At 46.0% G+C, this 27925-nt stretch overlaps 2 protein-coding genes across 5 annotated transcripts in view; one reads left to right on the top strand and one right to left on the bottom strand.

The window, feature by feature from the left end:
• Positions 1 to 4922: 4922 nt before the first annotated feature.
• On the bottom strand, positions 4923 to 21505 carry NCSTN (nicastrin). Of its 3 annotated transcripts, XM_021925734.2 has the most exons (18): positions 21283 to 21387; positions 20875 to 21059; positions 19938 to 20042; positions 15276 to 15399; positions 14727 to 14848; positions 14147 to 14292; positions 13020 to 13170; positions 12585 to 12694; positions 12184 to 12336; positions 11393 to 11497; positions 11147 to 11224; positions 10103 to 10275; positions 8312 to 8414; positions 8112 to 8207; positions 7723 to 7810; positions 7322 to 7476; positions 6824 to 7036; positions 4923 to 5722 (listed from the first exon to the last, which is right to left on the bottom strand). In XM_021925734.2, exons 4-18 carry the CDS (start codon positions 15305 to 15307, stop codon positions 5600 to 5602), a joined length of 1848 nt encoding a protein of 615 aa, XP_021781426.2. In that variant the 5' UTR covers positions 15308 to 15399; positions 19938 to 20042; positions 20875 to 21059; positions 21283 to 21387; the 3' UTR covers positions 4923 to 5599. The 3 variants fall into 3 exon arrangements, with proteins under 3 accessions (XP_021781426.2, XP_003892964.2, XP_021781428.2); XM_003892915.3 differs by lacking the exon at positions 20875 to 21059 and having other exon boundaries at positions 21283 to 21505; XM_021925736.2 differs by lacking the exons at positions 19938 to 20042; positions 20875 to 21059; positions 21283 to 21387 and adding an exon at positions 19880 to 19898.
• COPA (COPI coat complex subunit alpha) overlaps positions 21463 to 27925 on the top strand; it is a 53115-nt gene continuing 46652 nt past the window's right edge. For both annotated transcript variants that reach the window (XM_003892913.3, XM_003892914.3), the window contains exons 1-3: positions 21463 to 21633; positions 24618 to 24731; positions 24930 to 25003. In XM_003892913.3, the coding sequence (XP_003892962.2) occupies positions 21594 to 21633; positions 24618 to 24731; positions 24930 to 25003 (228 nt within the window). In that variant the 5' untranslated portion in view covers positions 21463 to 21593. The remainder of the gene's footprint in view (positions 21634 to 24617; positions 24732 to 24929; positions 25004 to 27925) is intronic.

The following is a 27925-nucleotide window of genomic DNA, read 5'->3' as shown; positions in this document are numbered from 1 at the left end:
CCCAGTTCAAGCTAAGGTTCCATAGGAGAGGAGGGTGCAAGAGTGCTCTGGGGGCCGCTCCCCCTCCTCTGCATCTGGCATGCCAGGATCCTGGACTCTGGGGCCTCCTGCCCCAGTTTTCACTTAGGACTTCACTTAGAATTTGCTCCTTAGGGGAGTAGCGAAAAAAGAACACAATTGTGATAAAGAGGACATAAACGCATGAAATGGTGGGAAGAACTACATCTACTAAATTTGGGGGCAGTTAGACATGGGTCTAAGTCCTGGTGACCTTGGATAAGTCACTTAACCTTGACTGAGTTTTATTTTGTCAGAGTAGTGACACCCAGGTGAAATAATGCATGGGAGAGTGCTGGGTAAACCGTATAAAGTGCTCATCCCAACCTCCTATGGTGATTTTAAAGTGGCAAGAAGTTTCATACACACATATATCTGCGGCATTATGATTATGGAGGCTGGGGAGAGTTCTGAGGCCAACCCAGCTTGTCTGGCCTCTGACCCCAGGGGGAGGGAGAACCCCTGGAGTTGTGTGTGGGTCTTTGCTGCAAGGAGGGCAGGAAGACCAGGGCCTGGGGATAAGGAGGAGGATTATGGCTTTATAGTTTGTTATTTTACTTTCTTTTTGTTGTTTAAAAATCTCCACTGGTTTTTATTTGTGATAATCCAATAATCAGGCAACACCTGATACAACAGAACGAGTGTTCCTGCTATTTTACATTTTACAGGCATTCACTTTTTCAGATCATGATTCACAAATCTTTCCCCATGGCCTGAGAGGTAGATCGTTGTGGGAGGGGAGGGAGGTTGGTGTGTAGGGAAGACACAGGGGCCTGGGCCTTGTCCTCGAGGGTTGGGGGAGGGCCTGGAGGAGCTGGGAAGCAGTGGGTTTGGCAGGAGAGGGGGTGACATATGTGGGGAGCCCTGGGGACCCAACCAGGCAAGCGGCTGGCAGGGAGAGCAGACGACATTAACCCTCGCTGTGCCACACTGCCTGACCCTTCCCGGGAGTGGCCTATGGCTAGGGTGTTATTTTGTAACAGTGGCAGTGTTTTGGGTCACAGGAGCAAGACAGGCAGAGCTTGCTCCTCCTGGGCAGGAGCTGTTGTTTCTGGGAAGGGACAGCCTGTCTTGGATGTCTTTCGTCTTAGCTTCTCTCCTTGTGTTTTTCCACATGGTCTCTGTCAGTCTGTCTTTCTCTGTCTCCACCTCTCTGTGCCTCTGGAAGGTGACAGCGGGTCTCCACTCTGGCTCACTACACAATCTGTCACTCTCTCTGCTGCCAGCCTGGCTGGAAGCCCCCCTTCTCAGCGCCCAACCGAGCCCTCTCGTCCCCGGCCCTCTAGGCTGTATTGCCTTTGTCTCCTAAGGCGGCCTCCCCTTTCTTCTTTCCTCTCCACTCACCTCTCCTCAGCTCATAGCCCATCTCCAATCTCATTATGGCCTCCAACTACTGGGCTCCCCCCACATCCCCCCAACCTCTTCTCTTCCCTCCCCCATCCATCTGTCTTCCCTGAAGCTCTCTTCTTTGTGTCCACCCATCTGTCACCACCAGCTCTGGGTTTACTCCCCTCCTGGCCACGCCCGCCTGGCCTTTCTCCCCTCAGGCTCCCATCCCTCTCAGTACAGCTTTCAGCCTCCCTTTCCGCCTTCAGTCCTTCCAGGAACCCCCTACTTCCTTAGTTTCCTTTCACTAGCTTATCCTTTTCTGGATACCCTCTCATTTTTTTTCTTTCTTCCCTCAGTTTATCTAACTCCTTCTCCGTTGTGAGTTGGGGGAGATAGTGGGGACTCTAGGGGTCCTAGCCCCCAGCCTGTGAGCATCCAACCAGCCTGAGCCAGAGGCTGTAACATTTACTCAACAATTGCATCATCTCAGACTAATGACTTCTCCTTAGGCCTCCTGAGATGACCCCTCCACTCCTGCTCCAAGTTTCCCCGATTGGGGACAGGGGCAACAGCTGCCCTTTTCCACAATAGGAGTGGGAGAGCTCCTCTAGCTTTGGAGTTTGAATTCAGGAAGGAATAAAAATCCAATCTGAGGCCCACTGGGACCCCAACCTTCCAGAGGTCCCTGCTTCCCCAGTTTAACTTCAATTCCTGCCAAACTTTTTTTGGGAATGGGATGCTGGGTGACAGGGTCTTTTCTCTGGTGTTATGCCACAGTTTCCCCATATTCCTGCTGTCCCTGGGTTATACGGCAATAGTGCCCCTCAGGCCTTCCTCCCTAGAGTTGATTCTCCTGCTACCTTTGAGAGTTCAGGAATTGATCAACCTCTCAAACGTTCCCTGCTCTGAGTTTTCAGATGAAGGGAGACGGAAGAGGCTTCAACTCTGGCTCTCTTCAAAGAACAAGACTGACAGAGCTGGGGGGCCCTGGGAGCAGTCCCTTGTCTAACTACATTTTACAGAGGGAGGAAATGCCCTTTCCAAGGCCACAAAGAGCATTAGTGGCAGAATCCTGGTCCTGAGCTTTTCCCACGACGTTCCTCCATACTGGCCTCGCCTGGCTGAAGAAAACCCTTCATCCTCTGAACTTCTCTGTAGAACTTGTTTATAGCACTGATTTTGCATGGGGACTATGCTGCCTTGCCTGTTATTTATCTTATGTCTCGTCCTGCCATCTAGACTCTGGGTCCCAAATCTCCAAGGGAAGGTGCTCTATCTCTTTCCCTTTGTCCATGCTGGGCAGAATGCCCTGACCAGAGCCATGCTCAATAAATGCTTATTACTGCTGTGGCTGCCCGTGCAGATGTACAGAAGGTTCTAATCCTAGTTCTGTCTCTAATTTGCTGTGTGACCTTGGGCAAGCCACATCACTCCTCTGGGCTGTTTCCCTCTTCAATCAACTGAGTTAGACTATGCAAATGATTTCTAAGGTCCCTTGAAGAAACAAAAGTCCTACTGAATAATAGTGACACAGAGTACAGACCACCACACGCTGGGTAAACAGTATCTCATCTCAGGATGTACCTTTGAGAGCAGTGACCCAGAGGTGAAAAAGAAAAAAATAGAAAATCCCTTTACCCAGATAAGCTGGGCAAGAAACACCAGTGGGTAGGAAAGCCTTCGTCTTGAGAGACGAGATATCACAATAGGCAGAGGCAGGCTGGGTCTTGGAGCAGGAGTGGTCAGTTATTCAAGTATTGGCATGGATTGGGAGGAAGAGAAGGTACAGTGTCAGCTAGCAACAGGTAGGAGTAGATAGGGAGGAAAACCCTCGGGGAAAGGAAAGGGGCTGGAAAATGAAACATTTCAGAAGGCAAGGGTAGGCAAGGCCAAGATCAAGGGAGAGGCGGAGGCTAAGGAACTGAGAAGTACATGGCCCATTAGATGCTTCCAGCCAGTCACACATGGTCTTCAGGGCATAGGAGATAACTGGTAAGAAGTCAGAACCATGGTCTCAGAAAGGAAGGGTGTTTGAGAGACCAGTGGGTCATCTGGATGGCTGTGCTCCTTCTATGGGGCCTGGCCTCTCCATGAGCCATGGAAAAAGCTAAGCTGGTTTTTTAGGAAGTGGAAGGTAAGGGAGCATGGAAGGCAGCAGACAAGTTTGTGTTCAGGATGCTTCCCTAGGCAGAGGAGATTGAAGTAGTGACAGTCCTCCATCTCGAAACTTCTTACTTACCCCTTGATCACGATTCCGCCCAACCCTGTTTCCCTGTTCAGCCCCCTCATTGGTACCCAGCCACTTCTCTGCTTCCTGAAGCTGCCAGCAGGATGAGGGAGTTTATTGCTCTGTCCGCTGGGAGACCTGTTGGCCGAGGGAGGTGTGGAGCCCGGCCCAGTCGATGGTGGCAGCTGTGCTCGACTCCCGCCAGCACCACACAGCCTCTCCAGCTCAAACTGGGAGGGTTGGGGTGGGGGAGAAGTAGCAGGGTATATTTCATCTCTCGGAACTCCAAACATGTCTCCCTTCCCCCCAGGGGAACTTGGAGAGAAACCTGGAGAAAAATCACCTCTTCTCAGCAGGATTTGAAAAGGTAAACAGTCCAATCAGGGAACTAAGAGGAGTGCTTGAAACCCTGTGAATACTGCCAGCCAGTCCCTTTCCATTGCTGCTGGCATTCAGGCACGTGTCGGAGGCAGCCTCCTGGCCAGCAGTGGAGTGAAGGCTGGGTTTAAGCTTCTGCTCCTGCAGGTTCTCTTTCCCCCTTGGCTGACTCAGCCGTTGCCCACGATCATTTAGCAGGGCTGCTATACTCCAGAATTTTGCCTCCGTGAAGACCTAGGGAATTTGAGCATCTCTACAGAGGTCAGGTTCTTTTTCTAAAATAGTCCAAACTTGTTTTGGCCTACGAAAGGCCCACCATTAACAGAAACCCAAACTCCTTAGCATGCCAGCCAAGAACTTCGGGATTCAGCCTAGTCTCGCCTCCTGCTGATCCTTATGGCTCAGACACACTGAACTTACCATCTCCCAAACGTGACTCACGCCTTTTCTTCATTCTGTGCTTCCACACCCGGTGAACGCTTTAAGTCATCACTTGAATGTCACCCGCGACATGGTCCTGAATTCCTCTATGTGCTACCAGAGCACTTGGGATACACTGAGATTATTCCTTATATTACACTGGATTACATGTAGCTATGAGAATGTCTGTCTCTTCTCTCATCCCAACTGTGAGCTACTCAAGGGTTAGGGTTATATTCTCTTCATCTCTGTACCCCAGCCAGTGTCTCAGAGTGAATAAAGACATGCCTGTTCATTACAAAGTGAGAAGAAACTACGTTAACATTGTTCTTACAAGAGGAGAACCAGGGCTCTGCAATTTGAAAGGACTTCAACTGTTTTTGACAGAGCCTTACCCCTTGGGTCCTCTGGAGCCCAAGACGATAGCATAAAAGATAACAACTTCATGACTTCCAGTCCAGGCTCGCTGAACAGAGTTGCCTGGGAAGAATAACTGTAGCAGTACAAGTAATGTGGGATAATCTATTTTAATGAAACTCATTATATATATATTTACAAAAAGAATAAAGGAAAAAGACAAAAACAAAAATAGATATTACAGCTTAATAAAAAGTACAACTGAGCACTGTGGGCTGGAGGTGGGATACCCACCCGCAGCACGCCCACCCTAATGTGCCGTCTGAGGGCCTGAAGAAAGGACGGTGGGAAGGATACAGGAGGCTCAGCCCAGAGATGCCCCTGTCCTCCTCAGGGGTTCAATGTAGTTTGACCCTGACATTCAACCTTTTATGTCCTTCCCAGTCAGGAAGGTAACTGGGTACAGGGGTGGGGGTGAGGAGCAGAGAGAGGTACAGGGCAGGACGGAAAAAGTAGAAGGATACTGAAGGGCAAATTAGGGTGGGTAACTAGGGAGTTAAACAGGAGCAAGAAGCTTCTATTTGTATTCCCAAAATCTGGCATGAGTAGAGAAGGAGGAGGAAATGGGGAAGGGGAGATGGGAAAGTGGAGTGGAGGAAGGGAGGCAACTTATCTCTCCCTGTCTCTTTTGGATAGTTCCAGTCTTTTATGTTAATCCCAGTCTGAGACAGGCCCAGGGAGGTTCCAGTGACAAATTAGTGGTTGTGTCCCAGTGGGACAGATGCTCTGGGAAGTGAACTGCTGAGCTGGTAGGAAAAGCTGGGGTCCTCCTCAGTATGACACAGCTCCTGGCTCCCGGGGAGCAATGAAAAGGACGTCAGCTTTGGCATTGATGCAGTAGGTGACGATGAGGGAGAAGACGAGGATGCCGAAGCCCACTATCAGGGTGATAAACTGCAGGGGGAGGGAGGGCAGGAAAGGAGAAAGGCATTCTCAGAACTCAGTGCCGTTTTTTGGATAATTGTTTGGGGTTTGGAGCCATGGGAATTCGGATGCTGGCTCTAAGCACCAAGTATGGAACAACCATGGGCAACATCTCCCCAGCCTATAGACTTTGTCTCCCCATTTGAAAAGAGAAGTGAAGTATCTCTGTTCTTGCTTCCGTCTCGTGTTTTAGGCATTTTGAAAGGAGGGCCCATGGCTTTGGTTCTCTTGTGGCACTTACATTACTGACTTGTGACAGGAGCTCAGTACATTAGACTGACTCATCCCAGCTGTGCCAGACGGGGAATGCCAGATGGGAGTGGAAGCTGTGAAGGAGTTCTGGGATCCACAGGAGTTCTCCAGAATGAACACCTACTCAAACTGTCTGTGAAGAAAGGCCTCCTGGCCGGGCACAGTGGCTCATGCCTGTAATCCCAGCACTTTGGGAGGCCAAGGCGGGTGGATCACCTGACATCAGGAGTTCAAGACTAGCCTGACCAACATGGTGAAAATCATCTTTACTAAAAATTAAAAAAATTAGCCGGGCATGGTGGCACACGTCTGTAATCCCAGCTACTTGGGAGGCTGAAGTAGGAGAATCACTTGAACCTGGGGTACGGAGGTTGCAATGAGCCGAGATCGCGCCATTGCACTCCGGCTTGGGCAAAAAGTGAAATTCCATCTCAAAAAAAGGAAAGAAAGAAAAGAAAGAAAAGAGAAAGAAAAAGAAAGAAAGAAAAGAAAGAAAGAAACAAAGAAAGAAAGGAAGGAAGGAAGGAAGGAAGGAAGGAAGGAAGGAAGGAAGGAAGGAAGGAAGGAAGGAAGGAAGGAAGGAAGGGAAAAAGAAAGAAAAGAAAGAAAAAGAAAAGAAAGAAAAGAAAAATAAAAAAAAGAAGAAAAGAAAGAAAAGAAAGGCCTCCTAAGAGAACACGCTGGCTGACCAGGGACAGATTGGCAGTAAGCTTTTGCTACAGATGTGGGGCAAATGGGAGATGGAAGGGGCTATGTGACACAAGAAAGCAGAAAGAAGTCAAACAGATCCCTGCCACCTCCCCTCCTGCCCTATCTCACCTCAAGCTCTTTGCTGGCGATGAGAAATATCCGGGCACGGATGTCTTTCCAGCGGCTCTCAGTCCATGTAGAGTATTCAGTAGAGCTCCACTGACTCAGTTCGAAGGCAGGAGACAAGGCCCTGGCTAATCGTGCAGTGGAACGCACACACCGGGGGAGTCGGTCCGTCTCATTGGAATTCAAAGGGCCCTGGACCCACGAGTACTCATACAGCTGCACAGAAGATGGGCCACAACACATGGCTAGGGTGATCCTCTTCTCACTCGTTCCCTCTACCCTCTATCAGTGCCATGCTCTAACCAATTGAGCTAACTGGTTGCTGTCCCTTTATCCTTTAGATGGTCCATTTTCACCCAGGTTCTTCAACACCCAATTGCTGAGGACTGCATCTCTCCACCTCTCCATCCCAACCCCTGGGTCTAACTGGGTCTAGAAGAACCTCCAACTTTCCCAAGGGAAAGGGGCCCCAGGGCACTTCCGACACCCACCACCACTCACATCCTTGTTTTCACTTGGGACTTTACTTGGATCCTGGCACTGCTCTCGGGTGAGGTTGACCACTGTGCCAGTCAAATTTGCCAAGGCATACTGTACAACATAAGTGGTGTTGGTGGGGCTGGAGACAGCGATGTAATGTTGAAGAGGCCCATCACCTGATTGCAGACCAAAGGGAAGGGAAGATTTGGTGGGTGGACGGTGGATGAAACAAGAAAAGCCCAAGATTGGCAGCAGCCAGAAAGGAGCACAAGGGGAAAAGATCCATCAAATATGAGAAGAAAGGAAAACAGGGGGTAAGAAAAACAGAGAGGAAAAAGAAAAAAATAATAAAGGTTAAACCAAAATGACTTTCTCTATCCCTTTCCTCAGCTAAGGGTCCCATTCCCACACCAGATGCTTACCCAAGTAAGACCTTAGGTCCTGCCTGAGGATAGACTGGAACCATGAGTTGTTGGCTTTAATCAGGAACCCATAGAGCAGGCGGGTAACCTAGGATTGGAACAGTGAGGAGAAAAAACCCTGTGACTTGAAGGGAGCCCAGAGAAAGAATTATCAGCGGAGACCCAGTCATGGGGCAGGAACCAGACTGGCCAGATACACTGGAGTTGGGAGACAGTGGCTGGCTCATAAGATGCAGATGAGGCCCACATAAGAGCTCTCTGGGGCATCAGGCATTCTCACCAGCATCAACAGTAATGTGGAATTCCAAGGTTTGGGACACTAGGGCAAGGGAGGATAGGGACAGCTTGCTGTGTAAACAGAAAGAAGGAGCTAGGGCCCATCTTCTTACCGTTTGGGGATCAGCCTGAACTGTGTCGCTGAAGTTGGTTCCTCCTGCAAGCTCATACAGAGCACGTCCCAGCACCGTGGCCACATCTGCCAGGGCCTGTGGTAGGTGAGGAGGGGGCTGAATGGCCCACCTCTCCTATCCTCAAATGCTAGCTCTTCACTGTGTGCCCCAGGCTCCCACCCAGCCTGACTCAATGCTACCTTGGCAGTGTCTGTTACAAAGTTCAGGTCCTCTTCAGGGCTCAGCCATTCGGGATAGCTCACATTAATGTTCTCAGCAGTGTCGTAAATACTCTGGTAGTATCTGCCAGGAAAGCCAGCATGAGCCTTGGCTACATTTAGCCAGGGTTCTGCCCCTCTCCTCCCTCAAATGCCCCTTATGCAGGAACTCAGTATCTCATTTTCAGCATCCAGAAGAAAGGGGTGAGAGAAAATCAGGATCCCATACTGAAAAAGGTGTGGAGAACAGGGAAGTAGGAGTGAGGGTGAGGTAGTTACAGAAAATTAAAGATTTTCCTGAGAGACAAGGTAGAAAAGGTGAATGAGCTCAGATCTTTAAACACAGGAGAGATTTCTGTATCATTTGGGCTGGAGATATGGGGGACGGCTAAGATGATTTTCAGAGAACTCTGCCATATATCATGAGATCAACTGTATAACTGTTCCAATGAACATTTAGATTTACGGTGGCTGGGAGCAGGAGGTGATTAGCACGTCTTAGGATCAGGTCTGCTCATAGATATATAAGAACGCACTGATAAAAGCACCATGATGATCCTTATGGAGCCCCAAGGAGATAGACCTTAAGAGGGGCTGAACTCCACAGTCTTTACCATCAGTAAATCCCTGTTTACACAAGTCAAGTCAGCCACATAATCAAATCCAAAACGTGTTCAAATGATGAATCCTCACTTGCCCCAGAGTGGTACAAGGATAGCTTTAGAGGCCGCGCGCAGTGGCTCAAGCCTGTAATCCCAGCACTTTGGGAGGCCGAGATGGGCGGATCATGAGGTCAGGAGATCGAGACCATCCTGGCTAACCCAGTGAAACCCCGTCTCTACTAAAAAAATACAAAAAACTAGCCGGGCGTGGTGGCGGGCGCCTGTAGTCCCAGCTACTTGGGAGGCTGAGGCAGGAGAATGGTGTAAACCCGGGAGGTAGAGCTTGCAGTGAGCTGAGATCCGGCCACTGCACTCCAGCCTAGGCAACACAGCGAGACTCTGTCTCAAAAAAAAAAAAAGGATTGCTTTAGAGAAGACAGCTGACCCTAAGTGCTAGGACTGTCACTCCCCTAAATGAGTGAGAAGGTGCTACTTGGCTGGGGTCAGAAACAGAGCTCAAGCATTTTCACTTTGAAAATCATTTGGCCCCAGGGAAGCTTGGCAATCCAGCCTGAGTAAGAAGTCCCCCGTTATCCGAGGCCTCAAGTTAGGAGCAGTTTAAGGGTAACCCGGACTAAGAAAGAGGTGACTAACAGGGCCTTACTATCTCTGGAGCTCCATCAGCTATAGGAGGCACTTTTACCCTCACACTGAACCATGGATGGACACCTACCACATGTCAAGAACATGGTACATTTCACAGAGTATGAATACTGTTTCCGGCACCTCCGGGTGAGTTCCAGAGAAGGACTGCTTTTTGTCCTCTAGTCAAAGGGCCCCCACCATCCTTTCCATGCTTGTTTGAGATGATGCCCTCTGCTGGCAGCCCTGAGGAACTCAGGACCCTGGAGAGCTTGGGAGCAGTGGAACCATAACTGAGGATTGTGACAGGAAAGGGCTAACGGTGAGGATGATTTTCTAAGATGACTAGATAGTCAAACAAATAAGGGTTTCAGGTCAGATGTGAAAAGGCCACTGAGCAAAGAATACAGATGGACCGGAGATTTTGGAGGGGGTAGTGTGGGAAAACGGAGGGTAATAACCTTCCTCCCAGACTACAGAATAGACTCTCTTCAAGAATGAAGAGGGTGCAGGGCCAAGTGATTCTTACTTGTTATGGAAGGCACCAGAGTGGTCAGCCAGAACAACACCAGAGATGTTTCGAGCTCGAAGAAATCGCTGCAGGGAAGATGGTGGGAGAGGCTGGGACTGATTTGGCCTCCTGAGGATGACAGCAGGGACGCCAGCACCACTCTTCTCCAATGTGGCCAGGAGATCCTCCACCTGGGGGGAACGAGGGAGATTAACTGATGGGAGGCTGGGGGATGGGAAGCAGGAGGTCTCTTTTAGGCCTGAAATGCTCTATACTTCAAGTCCCCTGCTTGGGGAGCTACCCTGTCTCTAGTAGACCTTTATCCCTCAAGCCTTTTGGGACCAATTTCCTGTAGGTTCCACCATTCTTTTTAGAATTAGACAATTGGGGCATAAAGAAGAGACCTATTTTTTTCATATTTATAAGGAAATTCTACTGTCTTCAAGACTCTGCTTTATCCTCAGTGGATGCTTCATTTATTACTTATTGTGCAGAATTTCAGGGAGCAAATAATAATAGAAAACTGCGAGCTGAATGCCAAACAGATAACCAATTCTTTAAATGCTACAGAATTCCACAGCAGGGATGATGCTGAAGGCTGGAATTGCAGAAAGAGGACCACCTGGAAAAAAGCAGACCTAAAGGTGGACATAGAGGGAAGGGAAGGTTTTGAACAAGCAGTGAGGAAAGTGGAGGACAAGTTTGGATAGGGAGTGTAACACAGCCAGGAGTTGGGCAGAGCAGCCTTGACAACTGGATCCATGGGGCAGCAAGGCAAGAAGGGAGCTAGTCACTCACCTATCCTTAATGGGCAGTAGTAGTCTGCTAGGCAACAAATGATCAGAGAACTACCCAGTCCAGGGAACCAATGGAATGCCACTGAGCTCCTGATTCTTCCCAGCAGCAACAACAGCTGTGGTGTTCATCCTTTGGCCAACACCCAATCCAATCCTGTCTCCTACCCTGTCTCACAGGCCCTGGGGGTTGGTGGAAACAGGGCAGGGGTTGGGGTCTGGATTCTGAGCTGTAGGAACAGGAAATGAGGGGAGATGCTCAGGTTACCTGGTTCCGTACAGAATCATTTTTCTGAGACACAGGATCTGTGTGCATCCAAAGCTCTAGTGAGGTTCTTAAGGCCACCTGGGGGGAGGATGAAGAAACAACACTTAGAATCAGTCTCCTGTTCTGGGCCATACCTAGGCGACAGAAGTCAAGGGAAAAGGTGGTGGTTCCTGTAGTTGAGACCACAGAATAACAAAGGAGGAAGTTTTAATTAAAAAGGAAGGGGCTGGGGGACATGCCACATACCTGTCCCAGCTCCACAAATGAGTCCACATTCTCTAACTGCACAGGAAACTTGCCCTTCTCCATATCGTAGACCATCCTCGAGCTGCCAATGTAGTCAAAAGTTTCCTGAGAGATGGAGGAAGGTAGGAGGGGGAACAGAGATTCCAAAGGGTTAGGAGAGCCTCGAAGAAGGCCAGATCATCAAAGCTGTAAGCAAGACGACTGTCTCAGGTCACCTCAACTGCTAGTCAGCTTACAGTCATGCAACTTTGTGCTTCTCTTGGCCCCACATCCCAGCTGTGACTATCCCTCATATGTATGTATTACAAGATTTCTCAAGCCCAGAAATGGGGAAAGTAGCCTCAGTAAAGACCTAAGATGAACATCAGCTATAATGTGTCTGCTTCTTAACTGTCCCCCACCTCCAGTGACTCAGCCACAGATGCTGTTCCCTTAGTTTAGGGCTGTGGTCCTAGTGATGAGAGTCAGGAGCCTCAGGGCTCCTGGATGGAGATAGCAGTAAAGGAGTCCAGAGAGTAAAAGTAAAAGGCCACCTCCAATATATCTTATCAGTGCGGGAAAAAAGGGGATGGTTACATACCAATTCAGGGTGTAAAAGCTTCCTGAAAAGAAGGACTCTAAGCTTCCTAAAATGGAGGAATCTAAAGGGGAGACATACGTAGACACATCCAGAAGCTCTATGCTGATTAACAACTTAGGTCAAGTGCCAAGGTCTTCTCCAACCAGTAGCCACTCTCATCCTTACTATCCTCTTTCTTCCCTGCCATTGCACCCCAGCAAAGAGCCCTTACCCCTTGGAAGAAGACAAACATGACATTGCGGGGCAGGGTGGTCACATCGGGTGCCTTTTGCAAAGCTTCAGCAGCAGCCAGCTGGGTGACGAAGGAAGCCACCGCACTTTCAGCCCCTGGGGCCACATTCCAGAAAAAGGAACGACTATCCAGCTAGGTACAACAGAAGAAAAGTCAGGGGATATATACTTTAAAACTGGCCCCAAGCCTCCTTTCTTGCTCCAGTCAAGAGAATATACCTGTCCTGCGGCAACAGAGACAACCCAGGAGTCCCACAGCCCAGATTCCTCCCCATTTGAGGCTTCCCAATTTAGCAACTTTGAAATCTGATATGCTAGAGAGGGGCCTACCAGCTCTTTTTGTGCCAGCCCTGCCCATCCTGATCAGAAGCCAACACTCACCCGGGTGGCAGCAACCACAACCCTGTCGTCAGGCTTTAATGTCCCAGTTGTATTTATAGGCTTTAGCATGCTCCACACATTGTAATCAGACAGGGGGTCACAGACGATTTCTAAGCAGGATGAAAACAATGAAAGATCAACAAGGCTAAAGGAGACAGTAGCTATAAAGGCAACACTGGAAAACTTCTGACCAGTGCCCCACGGAATCTAAGTCGTTTTCTCTACTTCCAACAGTCCCGGCTTGGCTTCTCTGCCACGATCCGCTTTAGGAACAAGCTGCCTCAAATTTTCAGAATTGTTTCTAGTTCTCCCACGCAGAGCTCCTTCATGGTGTCTACTCCTTCTCTATTATAGTCTCTCTTAACATTCCCCAGCCTGGTTCCACTCTCCCTCTGCCCCTTATTCCATTACCCTCATGGTTTGGATCTGCCCTACCTGGGTTGATGCTGAAGGTGCTTTGGATGGAGCTGCGCCGCATGCAGGTGGCAGTGCTGATGACAGCGTGCATGTGTGAGAAGAGCTGCATGGCACACAGTGGGAAAGTTGGTGCTGAGCCATTCTGACTCAGGTTGTGATCCTGATAGCACTGAAAGGGGAGATGGACCCCACTGAGACAGCTAGTTGGTGGAGGCCCTCCCCTACGTCCCAGAAGGAGGAGGGCCCAGTTCCATCCTTTTGGGATGAAGCTACACTTCTTTTAGAGACATCTGTCCCTGAGCTATAGTTATCTGGTACAACCACAGGATCTATAAGGTCAAAGAGAAAAACTCATCAAGAGGTACAAAGGGTTGCAGACTCAATGGTTTAGCTGGAGATGAAATTATCCCATTCCAGATGGCCAGGCCCAATTGAAAGTTTCAGCCACTGAAAAGACTCAGTGTGATCTGATACAAAGAGCACCAAACTAGAGATAGAGAATCAGATATGACATAGCTAGGAGATCAACTCAACATGCAACTTTGGACAAATCTCTTAACTACTCTATGAGTCAAAATGGAAATACTAGGCCAGAATTAAGGCACAGTAGAGCTAAAAAGAAGCCCAGAAATTACCAAATTGAATCTCTCAATCTCTAGTCCAATGCTTTTTTTTACGATACTAGTGGTTCTTCATGTGCGCTGTGTACCTTGTTTCATATTATTCTTTCAGATATTCTTTATAGTTTCTTCTAGTCTAAAAGGCTTTAATGCTGTGAGCATTAAAGAAGCAGGAGCAAAATGTGGGGAGAGAATGTGAGAAAAATAAACGTCTTGGTTCTTTTTGGAGCAACCATCTTTCAGCAGGTGTACTAGTAGAATGAGCCACCCTCCAAATAGGAGAGCCTATAAAATAATCTTCTTTCTTTCTTTCTTTTTTTCTTTTGAGATAGAGACAGCCCACTCTGTCACCCAGGCTGGACTGCAATGGTGCCATTTCAGCTCACTGAAACCTCTGCCTCCCGGCTCAAGTGAACCTCCTGTCTCAGCCACCTGGGTGGCTGGGACTACATGCACACACCACCACAACTGGCTAGAAAAATAATCTTTCTAACTGGAACTGCTAGGAGCTGGCAGAGTCATTACCTGCTTGATGACCTTGGTTTCATTTTCATCTTCAAGAAGAAAGATGGGGAAACTAAAGTCTTCATAAGCCAAACCATTGCCCAGTGAGTTCCACTGTATTTCTCTGCAGTGAGCAAACTCTGGCCCATAGGAGTTGGAGTAAACACCTGAAGGGAAGGATGGGGAATAGGGGGACTGGTTACTGGGACACCAAGTAGTTAGGAATCCAGTGAGGGAGGAAGAATCTTACAGTTGGAACTAAGAGTTCAAAAGCAGATGGTGACTCAAAGAAGCAGGCATGATGTCTATCACCATCCACACTAAAATGGAAAGACAATGGTATCAGGGAGTCTTAGGCTATAAGATTAGGGATGTGAACATGTGACAAAAAGAGATGATGCCATGTAAGGCGAAGGAAAGGGAAGCGGGAGAGGGAAGGTATGAGCAGCAAGGACAAATAAACACTACCTCCTGTTTGGGAGTCAGTTACTGACACTACACACAGACACAAACACACATACATCCCTCACAAAGACATAAGACCGAAGCAACAATGAGCCTTAGGTGACAGTAGGCTCTCCTGATCCTTTGGGACACTTACCAAACCCATCATTTGGGCACTGCACACTAGGAGAGAATCCTGAGGCAGGATTGGGCTTGGTCAAGGACACTGCAAGACCAGCAATTCGGCTGGTTCTCCCTTTTAGCTTCTCCATTAAATCCCTGGAATAGGAAAGGAATTCCATGAAGGAACACAGGAAGGTGTCGGACAGCCTGACATCCTGCCCTCCAGGACGGAAACAAATGGGGAACTAGTGGAATCATACTGTTGACTTATTTCTTCCCTTTCCGTCTCTAACTTCTGAGTCTGGAGTATGATCTGCTCTAAAAAGTAGAGCTCTAGTGAGTCTGCACCCCAGGAAGGAAGGGGAGGGGTACCCAGGGTTACTCAGGGACAAGATAGGTGAAATTTGGCCTTGAGCTCAAGATCATTTCTTTTGATGGTACACCTTTCCTTCTGAGGACCACCCTGCCTTCTCCCCTGACCAGACTAGGGCAGCCAAGGGAAGTTTTCACTAATAAGTGGGAGGACTGTTCACTGGAACTTTCCCTCTATGGATGTTTTCCCAGCAGATATATCTATTCTTACCTGGTAAAAAGCTTGCTCTCCAGCAGAACCATGTAAGGGGGGTTGGGGCCATCAGTCAATACCCACTGTAGGTCCTCTTCTCTCTCTACTACGTGGATAACCCCTGTGTCTCCACTAATTGAAGCTGCCAAGACAGAATGAGTTAAATTAAAGCTCCCACAGTTGATAATTCTCACTCTGCCTCACTGATTCTGCATATCTTTTATCCCTAAAGATGTCACAACATATTTGGGTGAATACAGGCACCTCTAGATTTGAACTGAAAAGCTGTTGCCCGAGCTCCATCTGAAGTTTATCAGGAGGGAATGGAATATAAAAGAGCACAAGAGGACTCATTATATGCCAGAAAGGTTCTGTGAACTTCATTTTCTTGCTCTCTGCCCCCAACCTTATTTAGCCATATACATAAGATTCTACAACAACAGACACCAAAGTTTTCAAACCTATATTTTCTCCAGGAAATGCCACTAAATCTCTAGCTCAGGGTTTTAGCTTTGAATCTTCCTTTGTGAAAACACACGCATAGATGCCCTTGGCCTCAGGAGCCTTCCTGGATCGGCATTCCTTTTGCCCTTTTTGGGAATGACTTTACTTGCTTCTGGCCGGTTTTAGATGAGGTTAATCAAGAACTCTGAGGTTTCTAAAACAGAGCTTCCCAATTGACAAGCCTTGAATGGATCAGAGATGTGCTCTCATTGGTTCTCCTCATTCCAGGAAACCTAGGGTTTCCAAAGTCACCTCCAGCCAGGAGTCTACTTATCATTCACCCCAGGATGCCCTGAAAATATCACCCATTTCTCTATGTGCCAGGATGCCATACAAATAACATTTTCCATGTGTCTCATGACATAATAAAGATTGGGAAGCACTGTATTAGAGGATGGATACCCAGAATCCAGAATACTTTGAATTCTACATAATTCAAGACATTAGGTAATACTCCTTAAGTCCCCAGTGATGTGTGCAGAGATATCCTAGGGTCTCCCTCCTACAGAAAATTGGATGTGTTATTCATAAATTATTTAAGACCAGTAGTTCTCAGCCCTGGCTGTGTATCAGAATCACTTTAGAGTTTTAAATGCCCGCCTCGGCCCCCCAAAGTGCTGGGATTACAGGAGTGAGTCACCATGCCTGGCCCTTGCCATAGCATTTAAAACATGGGAAAAGGAACAGATAGTGTGGCAACTAAAACATATATAACTTCGGCCAGGTGCAGTGGCTCATGCCTCTAATCCCAGTACTTTGGGAGGCTGAAGTGGTTGGATCACTTGAGGTCAGGAGTTTGAGACCAGCCTGGCCAACATGGCGAGACCCCATCTCTACTAAAAATACAAAAATTAGCCAGGTGTGATGGCACATACCTGTAATGCTAGCTACCCAGGAGGCTGAGGCAGGGGAATCGCTTGAACCTGGGAGGTGGAGGCTGCAGTGAGCTGAGATTGTCCCACAGCATTCCAGCCTGGGTGACATAGTGTGACTCCAACTCTCACACACACACACCCACCCACTCCAAAACTTCAACTCCAGGGAGGACAGGAAGAAGACAAACTATGATACTGGACCGGAAAAAACCTGGATTCTAATCTGGATTCCAACTAGCAATGGTGTAGTCTTAAGTAACTTGCTTATTTTCTCTGGGCCTTCAATGAGGAGGTTTTCTACCTCTGTTCATCTCATACTGTGGGGATAGATGAAAGAAGGAAGAAAGGATAGAAGGAGGGAGGGAGGGAAAAGAAATCTATTTATAGCCCCCTTTCAAAACTTTAAATTGTCCAAGAGAAGCAGAGCACTATAATGAGAAATCAAACCTGGGTATCACTTTTTCTCCTTAGTTTTATCATGTTAGCTACACTAATTAAAAAGGGCGCAGCCTGCTCAGAAAAGACAGATATGACAAAGTAAGACTTAGAAATAAGTACGTTGAAAAGGAAACAAGATCTTAATGAGGCAGTGGCCAGAGTCCCGCTTGCCCCCTCTTGTTTCTCTGTACTGGCACTTGGCTTTACCTCCAGAGGCTTTGCTTCCCACAGAGCTGTTTTAAGAACATAGAGCAGAATGACTCATTCCCAAAGGAGTTTTCTTAGAGCCCAGTTACAAGAAGATGGGGTCCTGGCCTTCTGTACTTTATAGTGAGGTTCCAGCAAGACCAGCAGTCTGATCTCAGCCCACCCTGGACCTAGCTCTCTTCTACCTACAAACCAGTTCAGAAACTAAGTCCAGAGGGCTGGGCACAGTGGTTCATGCCTGTAATCCCAGCATTTTGGGAGGCCAAGGCGGGCAGATCATGAGGTCAGGAGTTCGAGACCAGCCTGGCCAACATGGTGAAGCCCCGCCTCTACTAAAGATACAAAAAATTATCCGGGCATGGTGGCACACACCTGTAATCCCAGCTATTCAGGAAGCTGAGACAGGAGAATCACTTTAACCTGGGAGGCGGAGATTGCAGTGAGCTGAGATCGTGCCACTGCACTCCAGCCCAGGCGAGAGGGTAAGACTCCATCTCAGAAAAAAAAAAAAAAAAGAAACTAAGTACAACAAAAACTTTATTTGGGGCTGATTGGAACCAGTCAACCTACTCCCAGTGCTCTGTATAGCAGGGACACGGGATAATGAACAGACACTATAGCTCAGGGAAAGATGGCTAAAAAAGTAGTAACCGCTTCCATGAACAAGTCCTTCACTTCTCAGTGTCCCAGTTTTCTCTTACGAAATTGGAAGAAGGCTTCAGGAAATTATACAGCACTTCTGAGATCACCCTCTTTACCTAGCATCATCAATAACCATCTATTTCTGAGATCACCCTCTTTACCTAGCATCATCAATAACCATCTATTAAGAGATATTTGGCCGGGCGCGGTGGCTCAAGCCTGTAATCCCAGCACTTTGGGAGGCCGAGACGGGCGGATCACGAGGTCAGGAGATCGAGACCATCCTGGCTAACACAATGAAACCCCGTCTCTACTAAAAATACAAAAAAATTAGCCGGGCGTGGTGGCGGCGCCTGTAGTCCCAGCTACTTGGGAGGCTGAGGCAGGAGAATGGCGGGAACCCGGGAGGCGGAGCTTGCAGTGAGCCGAGATCGCGCCACTGCACTCCAGCCTGGGCGACAGAGCAAGACTCTGCCTCAAAAAAAAAAAAAAAAAAAAAAGAGATATTTGACTTTCAGTTTTATGCAAGTATTCCAACCATTATTCCAGGGGTAAACTGAAATTCAGAGGTGATCAATTTGATGATGAGAGAGCCAATATCAGACTCCAAGTTTCCTGCTTCTCTGCAAAACTACTTTCTGACAGAGCTATTGTCCATGGGAAACAAAATCTGAAGACAGCAGGTTAGCCTTTAGATTACTACTTTTCCTGCCCTATGATTTTAACAGTTTTTAAAGCCATAGTGTCGTGGAACCTTCTTTTGAAACACACAAAGTGTAAAAATAAGTGGCCTCACTGTCAGTTGAATTTAAGGAAAAACAAAGTTTTAAAAAAGGATAAATAGAATGCTTCACTAATTCCTCCTGCAATTATTTGGCATTTTCTTTTTTTTTTGTTTTTTGAGACAGCGTCTCACTCTGTCACCTACGCTGGTGTACTGTGGCACAATCTCTGCTCACTGCAACCTCCACCTCCTGGGCTCAAGTGATTCTCCTTCCTCCACCTCCCGAGAAGCTGCGACTATAGGCACGCCACAGCAGCCAGCTAATTTCTGTATTTTTAGTAGAGATGGGGGGTTTCACCATGCTGGGCAGGCTGGTCTCAAACTCCTGACCTCAAGTGATCCACCCGCCTTGGCCTTCCAAAGTGCTGGGATTACAGGCATGAGCCACCGCACCCAGTCTATACGGCATTTTCAACGCCTTCTCTTTAAATAGTTCATTGCCTTTAAGAAGCCCATTTTGGTTCCAAAAAGTTCAGAGTGCAAGTGATGACTGGACACCATAGAATATGAGACTTTTTTCTCCTTAAAAAAAGTGTAATAGGGTGGTTAAGAGTCCTGGCTTGGCTGGGCACGGTGGTTCACGCCTCTAATCCCAGCATTTTGGGAGGCCAAGGCAGGTGGATCACTTGAGGTCAGGAGTTGAGACCAGCCTGACCAACACGGTGAAATCCTGCCTCTACTAAAAATACAAAAATTAGCTGGGCATGGTGGTGAGTGGCTGCAGTCCCAGCTACTCGGGAGGCTGAGGCAGGAGAATCACTTGAACCCAGAAGGCAGAGGTCACAGTGAGCCAAGATGGTGTCATTGCACTCCAGCCTGGGGAACAAGAGTGAAACTCTGTCTCAAAAAAAAAAAAAAAGGAGTCCCAGTTTAGTGCTTGAGCCACCAGATCCTGGCATCATCACTTATTACCAGTATGATCTTGGGAAAGTTACTCAACTTCTTTAAGATTTAGTTTCATCATTTATAAAGTGACAACAATAGTAAGACCTATTTTATGGGGTTGTCGTGGGGGTTATATGAGATGCACATGTAAAAAGCTTGGTATGCAGCATTTACTAAATGTCAGTTCTTATTATCTTGCCTAGCTTGACAGACCGTTCTCTACAACTGCCTACTCTCAGTCCAGTATGAGTGTCAGAACTCCTAAGCAGGACATGACTGTTACTTACTATCTAGGGCACAGACAAATATCAATGTCCATAAACATGAATCCCAGTCTCAACTCACACTGGCAGCCAATCTGATGAGTGGCGTTGAGCAGGCGAACACAGGGAGCTGTTTTATTTAAGGGGATATATATCTTCCTCTCCACTGAGTTTCCCCTGCACAAACCTGATCGGAAGATAAAAAGTGTTAGAAAAAATTGAGAGACACAGGTATTAGCTTCTATCATGTAATTAACCTGATGTATGGCTTGGGTAAATCATTCAATATCACACTTTCTAAAATGAGGTTAAAGTCCATTATTCTTACTTCTTGCGCACATTATTGTAACAGATACATGCTCTACATGGCACTCAGCTATGTGCCTCAAAGGGTTATTAAAAAGTCCATGTAGCGCCATTGACAGTGACACTAAAAGAGAGAAAACTTGGTCAAAGGAAAGGTGTTTGACCTTAGATTTGCCAAATTCTGGTTGCACAGGTGATCACACTTCTGCTTGTATATCCTGTATGTATATTACTAACCAGTTAATACAAAGGTGCTGAGCTAAGAAAACTTTCTGAGACATTTTTCCAAGAGTGTGAACAGAATTGAGAGAAACCTTATCACATACACTGGTCAGTTAATTTAATATCAGTAGGTCATTTGTGTGCCCACAGTGTGGGGCAGCTGTGGTTTCTCCTTTGAGGATCTTTAAAAACAATGTGAACTAGGGGAAGGCACAGTCATAGTTACATACAGACATTTGCATTTTAGGGTGTGACCAACTAAAAAGCCATGTATCAGTAAATAAACGCGTATAAACAAACAGTCAAGTACATTATAAATGCCAAAAGTTCCTTGAATCGTTACTTCACGGTTTGGACAGTTAAGAGTACCCATATCCTACCTTATTCTTGCTTTACTGATTAAAAAAACAAAAACAAAAACAAAACCTGAGGCAAGGCAGAGGGACACAGACTTTGGGTGTAACCAATAGAGGAAGAAATAAGAAATCTACCTTTTAAGCGCCGCACAGCACCCACAGAACAAGATTGCTTTCGTCTCAAAAAGTCTAAACCCGGAGAAGAAAGCTAACTTTCACACCTGTTTCTTTCGACTGTGGGGTGGGTGGCTGGGGTTGTGGGAAAAACGAGGCATCTGGACAAAGTGGGAGAGGGTCGAGTTCGAAGTCCAGGAAGAGGCCTAGAGAAGGGAGTGAAGCGACACGACATGCTGCGGGGGAGAAGGGACCTTTAGGTCCAGGCAAAGGGGGAACTTCTGTCGTGGGAACGAAAGAGAAAGAGGATTTACAGGGTGGGGGGACAGAGGGGCAGCAGGAACCAGAAGGGAGACAGTGGCGCTCGCGGCTGGGCCGATCCGGAGAGTTCCCTTTAGAGAACGGAGCTCACGGGTGGGGAGGCCTCACCTGCTAGTAGGACGCAGAAAGACAGAAGACGAAGGAGACCCCGACTTCCCGGGTCTGCCCCAGAGCCACCCCCTGCCGTGGCCATCTTGCCTCTCTGCTGAGCGGAAGCCCCCGTTCGGCTCCTGCCGGGTAGCGGCCTCTCTAGGCTACCACTGACACCATCTCTGTGGCCCGGAGCCCAACAGACCGGAAGTTCGTGTTTCCAGGAGCTTCCGGAAACCGCGGCAGAGGGTAGCTGACGTGGAGGCGTCCGAAGGGCAGCAGGGTGTGTCGGGGCTCGGATTAAAACATCGGAGTCGGAGACCTGAGAGATGCTAACCAAATTCGAGACCAAGAGCGCGCGGGTCAAAGGTAGTGGAGAAAAAAAAGGGGAACATGGAGGTTGGATGTCAAGAGCGGCGCAGACACCGGGGAAGAGAAAATGGGTAGACGTGCTGGCCGAAGTGGGCCCACTAGACGGACCCAGAGGAAGACGGAGGGTGGAAGAGAGGTTAGGCCTGGCTAGCGGTTCTCCAGTCCCCTCTTCTTTGGTGTGTCCTTGGGCTTCGATTTACCTATAAAGTGGCTCCCACACTGTAGGTGATTCCTTAGACCACCTCCCTATTCTTTCTTCTCCCTTTCTCTCTTTGCTGTGCTCCCAACTTGTATTGTTCTGCTCCAAAGGCCCTGTGACCTGTTGGCTTTTTGATTGTGTTATATGGAGTGTCCCTGGGGCTTGAGTCTCGATCTCTGTTACTTGCACCCGAGTCAGTAGCTTTTTTGGAGACGTGTAGTGGCTACCTCACTTAAGGAGGCCTTGGCTGCAGCATCTCAACATCAGTACCTCCATTCGGCTTTATTCATTACCCGGAAGTAGTACTTTGAGGCTTATAACCCCAATAAAGTCTCAACTTGATAGGGTTGCCAGATAAAATGCAGGACACCCAGTTAAATTTGAATTTCAGGTAAACAATGAATAGTTTTTTTAGTCTGTCCTTGCCTACCAGAAGTTCAAATATATCTGGGCATCTCGTATTTTTATTTGCTAAGTATGGCGACTCTAGAGCTCGAGTGTGGGTCGTTGGGGGTGGAGGGCAAATACTGAGATCTCAGTATTAGCCTCAGAATGTTAAAATGTGAAAGGCAGAGAGAAGTAAGGTCTCCAGAGACCCGGAAAAAATAGTATCTAGAGTATGTAGTAAGATGCAGCGTAACAAAATGGTTAGTCTTTGAAGTGGTTGGTCTTTGAAGTCAGATGGGCTTGCTTTGGAATCCTGAGACATCCACTAACAAGCTGTATGACTTGGGTGACTTAAGGTCTCTAAGTCTCTATTTCCTCATCTGTAAAATAGTCTTTTATAGAAAGAATTAAAATGAGAAAGTATGGAATGTATTTATTACAGCACCTGGTGTAGACTCAGTAGTGCAAAAAGTGGAGGCTGCTCTCAATGTGTGAATATATTCTGAGCAGTTTCTAAGTCTCTTGGGAAACTTGACCTTGAAAGGTAGGTACCATTAAGAATTTCTGAGACCTTTGTAGGTGAAATGGGTCTTCATAATCTTTCAGTTTTCTTTTCTGCTCCTAATTTCTTGCTGGGCAGTAGAGAAGGAAAAACAAAGATGTTGTAATAATTGAGGGCAAACATCCATTGTTGAGTGTACTTATATATCATAATGGAAAAGAAAAAGAGAACCTAATGGAAAAATAGACAATTTAGAAGAAAAATTGTAAATGCTCGATAAATAATTAAAATAGTTCCACCTCACTAGTAATGAAAGAAATGCAAAAAAAAAAAAAAAAAAAGTGAAGTTACTTTCTTGGGGGGAGGGTCTTAGATTTATAAAACAAAACAACAAATAGCTGATAACATCCTGTGTGCAAAATGGGCACCTCCATAGACTTCATAAGACTGTATATTGATACAGTGTTTTTACATTTAAATATATGTACTAAAATGTTAAGTGCACATATTCTATTCCTGAGCAATCTCACTTACAGGTCTTTAGCCTAGAGCAGTAATAATGCAAATAGGCTAGATTATCTGTAGAAGTATCTTCAGTAGGCTCTTCTGATAGCCAAAAATTGGGGGACAAAGGTAAATGCCTGTTAGAATAATGTAAAAGTTTGCAGAACAACATCATAATGTGATCCCCACTTTCATAAAATAGTAAGGCCTATGTCTATGTGTAACTGCATTAAAAATCTGAAAGGGTACACTCCAAACTGTTAGTAGTTGTTACCTCTGGGGACTTCCATTTCCAGTCTTGATAGAATAACAAACAAAATGTATGAAACAAAGGTTCATACATTGCTCACAGACGTTGGGTGACACGCAGTGCAGGGAAATGATTCTTGAGAGAAGGGAAATAAACAAGGTGAGTCCTATGATTGTCATAGATTACTGCCTAGAGAGTTTTCAGGCTTCAGTGAAAAGGGGAATCCCTTGTTCTTTCTGAGGAAACGAAAGTTTAGAGTGTGGAGAAGCAAAGATGCTAGATTTTACAGGGCAAAATACTGGAGAAGAGGGGGCTGCAGAGAGAGAGCACTAGAGGTCTTTGAGTACTGATCTGCATGTGAGAAAACTATTCAAAACCTGACAAAGAACCACTGGAAAGAAGAAGGCAGAGCAATCCCCAGAGCTCACACAGGGCTGGGACTAGTTTGTGTTCCTACTGGCCAGAATGGAAAGACTTCCTGATATTATAGAGCTTCAAATAGAGACCTCAGATGGGCTATTGCTTTAATAATGGTTCCAGATTAAGCCTAGAATGAAGGCTGCTGTAGCCCCCCTGTAATAGAACCTAAAAGCAAGCCTTGAAAGGATCAACTGATTCCAAGTAACTTAATTGCATCCTAGAGCAAAGCCCAACAATATTTAAAGGAATATAACAAACATCTAGTACCAAACATAAATTCATGATGTCTGGCATCCAGTAAAAAATCATCAAGTGTGTCGAATGAATAAATGAACCTAGGATTAACCTTGCTGTTTCTTTTTCTTTTTTTTTTTTTTTTTGAGACTTATCTCACTTCTATCACCCAGGCTGGAGTGCAGTGGCCGGATCTCAGCTCTCACTGCAAGTTCGGCCCTGGGTTTACGCCAGCCTCGGTAGCTGGGACTACAGGCGCCACCTCGCCCGGCTAGTTTTTTGTATTTTTTAGTAGAGACGGGTTTCACCGTGGTTAGCCAGGATGGTCTCGATTCTGGTCTCGATCCGGGCCTGCCTCGTGCCCCAAAGTGCTGGGACATAGGGCTTGAGCCACTGCCCGCCCGCTAGTTTCTCTTATCAGAATTGACAGAAGGTGACATCATGGGGCTTAGTTAGCTCATTGTATCATTTTCTATTTTTTTCAGGGCTCAGCTTTCACCCCAAAAGACCTTGGATCCTGACGAGTTTACATAATGGGGTCATCCAGTTGTGGGACTATCGGATGTGCACTCTCATTGACAAGTTTGATGAACACGATGGTGAGATATTTCTAAGAGGAAGTTAAAGGAGTATAAGTATTTTTCATATCCTGGGGTATTTAAAGCCTTGTTTGACATGGATTCCTCTATGATTAAAGAATGTGGAAGTGATAAAACTGAAAAATCCTGAATAGGAATCACCTTAGATATTAGAAAGGATAGCTCTCTCTAACATACATTGCCTGCCTTCTCCACCAGGTCCAGTGCGAGGCATTGACTTCCATAAGCAGCAGCCACTGTTCGTCTCTGGAGGAGATGACTATAAGATTAAGGTACGGAGGGTCTGTCATGACTGAGAATAAAGGACAGAGGATGTGGGAAGGTTTGGGAATCATGAAAGGGACTGAAAGACAGGGAAGTTCATTCATACAGAGCTCAGGCTTTTGACAACATTATCTGGAGAACTTACCCAGCAAACATTTATTGAATGCTTACTGTGTACCAGACACTGTTTTCTTTTTTGGGAATTCAAAAATAAATAAGAAATGGCTTCTGTTTTCAAGGAGCTTTTATTTTAATAGAGGAGATAAACATATATCCAAGTAATAGCATGTACAGTTTGGTGAGTGATGTAATAGAGAGATATTCACAGTGAAATAGGAAAGAACAGTACAGGTGCAAAGACAAAAGGCATGATACAGCTAGATACAGGGCAACTCTTATTAGTTTTGTATGGAGAAAACCTGAAGAAATGTTGAGAGAAGGGGCAGAAGATGAGAGGGGCCAGATCGTGGAGTACCTGTTTGCAGCACTCAGGAGTTTAGATGTTATCATGCAGATAACAAGGAGCAATTTAAGGAACTTAAATACAGGAGTGATATCAGATTTATATGTTTTTAAAATGATTACTTGGTGGTAATTAAAGAAAAGATTGGATGATTTGGGCAGAACTGGAGGCAAAGATTCCAGTCAGGAAACCTGAGCTTAGGTAGTAGCATTTGAAATGGAGAGAAGGAGATGGATGTGAGAATTTAAGGAAATGAATCAGTATATCCGTTGGATGATGGTCAATAAGGAGAAATAAATGAGATGGCCAATAAGGAGAAATAAGGGCCAATAAGGAGAAATAAATGAGATGACTTTCAGGCTTCTGGTTTAGGTCACTGGGTAAAGGGGGTGTCATTAACTAGGAAGGGAAAATCAGGAGGAGATAGTTTTCTGGAGTGGAAGAGAATGGGTAATGAATTCCATCTTGTCTCTGATAATTTTGAGGGAGCTAAGAGACAGTCTAGTTGAGGTGTCTGTGCTAGAAATATATTTGTGATTTGTCATCATGAAGGGAGGAACCAAAGGAGAAGCAGTAGAAGATATTGCTCAGGGAGTACGTTGAATAAGAAGATAGACCATCATTTAAGGGAGAGAGAGGATGTAGAGTTAGTATGGGAACCAGTGATTTGAGGGGTTCAAGATGAACCAAGAGGGAGAAGAAGCCCCTTGCATGCCAAGGAAGAAGAGAATTTTGGGAAGGAGAAAGCATTTAGAATAAGATCAAGACTGAGAAATAACCTTTAAAGTGCTTAATTTGGAAGGCCTTAGTATAAAATGAGGAAGCAGACAGAATATAGGCAATTCTTTGAAGATGATTGACTATCATAATAGCGAAAGTTAGAGCCAGAGACTAGCAACCTATGAAAATAAATCAAAATTTCCTTTATTTACTTCCTTTAGTTGTTTTCATTAAGTCTATCTATCAAACCAAACCAGTGAAATTTACTTGATAAAAAGGTAAAGCCTTTTTCATAAGCAACTTCAAGAAGTTATATATTGTGATTATACCACAGAACTTAGGTGACAGGAGTAATGAGTGACAGCCGCCTACAGAGAAAAGAGCTATTGGAATTATAGGAAGGACATTTATTTCTGTTTTCTAGGTTTTAAGCACCACATCCTGGGGCAATCAAAACTCAGATCACCTGATAGATCTCAGAAGCCCATAAGGATATCACCTCATTATAATATTTTTGTATTTGTTGTTTATAGTGATGAACATTGAGTATCAAGAATGGTTAACTTGGGATTCTTATAATCTGTTTAAAAAGGAAAAACTGGGTGTTAATTAAGAAAAAAGGTTTCCCAAAATGACTAATACTTTGGAAAAGAAATAATCTTCCACTTATGAAATGTCCAGAATAGGTAAATCTATTGAAACAGAAAGTAGACTAGTGATTGTCTAGGGTTGGAGGGGTTGGGAGGAAATGAGGAGTGATGGCTAATGGGTATGAATTTCTTAGGGGAGTGAATAAAAATGTCCTAAAATTGATGGTTGCACAACTGTGAATATACTAAAAACCATTGAATTTTATACTTTAGATGAATAAATCGTATGGTATTTGAACTGTATCTCAATAAAGCTGTTATTAAAACAAAGGAATTCTTTACTAGCTGGTAGGTGTATAGTGCTATCATTCGGTGGAGTTTTTTTTGTTTGTTTGTTTGTTTTTTGTGACCGAGTCTGCGCTGTCGCCCAGGCTGGAGTGCAATGGCGTGATCTCGGCTCACCGCAACCTCCACCTCCCGGGTTCAAGTGATTCTCCTGCCTCAGGTTCCTGAGTAGCTTGAATAACAGGCATGCGCCACCATGCCCGGCTAATTTTGTATTTTTAGTAGAGATGGGGTTTCTCCATGTTGGTCAGGCTGTTCTCAAACTCCCAACCTTGCGCGATCTTCCTGCCTCAGCCTCCCAAAGTGCTGGGATTACAGGCGTGAGCCACCGCACCCAGCCCATTCAGTGGTTTTAATTAATTTAATTTCTCTGATGACTAATAAACTTGAACATTTTTTCATAAAAAGGAGGATTATCTAGAAAAGTTATGTCTGTGGACTATCATATTGCTTGCTATATCCAGATAAACTAGTATAATCTTCATTTACAAAGAGTAAGACGGGGAGCCCAGCAAATGGTCTGACTATTGGTCTAAAACACCTATAAGTCTTTAAGGATTTACAGTTTTGGAGCTTGACTTAGGCCATTGAAGGAGTCAAGACATTTTGAAGCTAGAAATATGAAAGTTTAAAACACTGAACTCTATAAGGGGGAAAAAGTCAGTTAAATAATAGTGTTTATGGTATGATCTAATTTTTATGTGGAACTCCACTGTGTACATGTGTATTTATATGTAACTGATTGAATAGATAGAGGCGAAGGTATTGGAATACTTTAACTTTTCATGTTATTCTTATTTCCATGCATAATG

Source organism: Papio anubis, chromosome 1 (genome assembly GCF_008728515.1).
Source record: "Papio anubis isolate 15944 chromosome 1, Panubis1.0, whole genome shotgun sequence".
NCBI classification, from domain to species: Eukaryota; Metazoa; Chordata; class Mammalia; order Primates; family Cercopithecidae; genus Papio; species Papio anubis.
The sequence above is the reverse complement of the archived record's forward strand: the minus strand, read 5'-3'. Positions and strand labels throughout refer to the sequence as shown.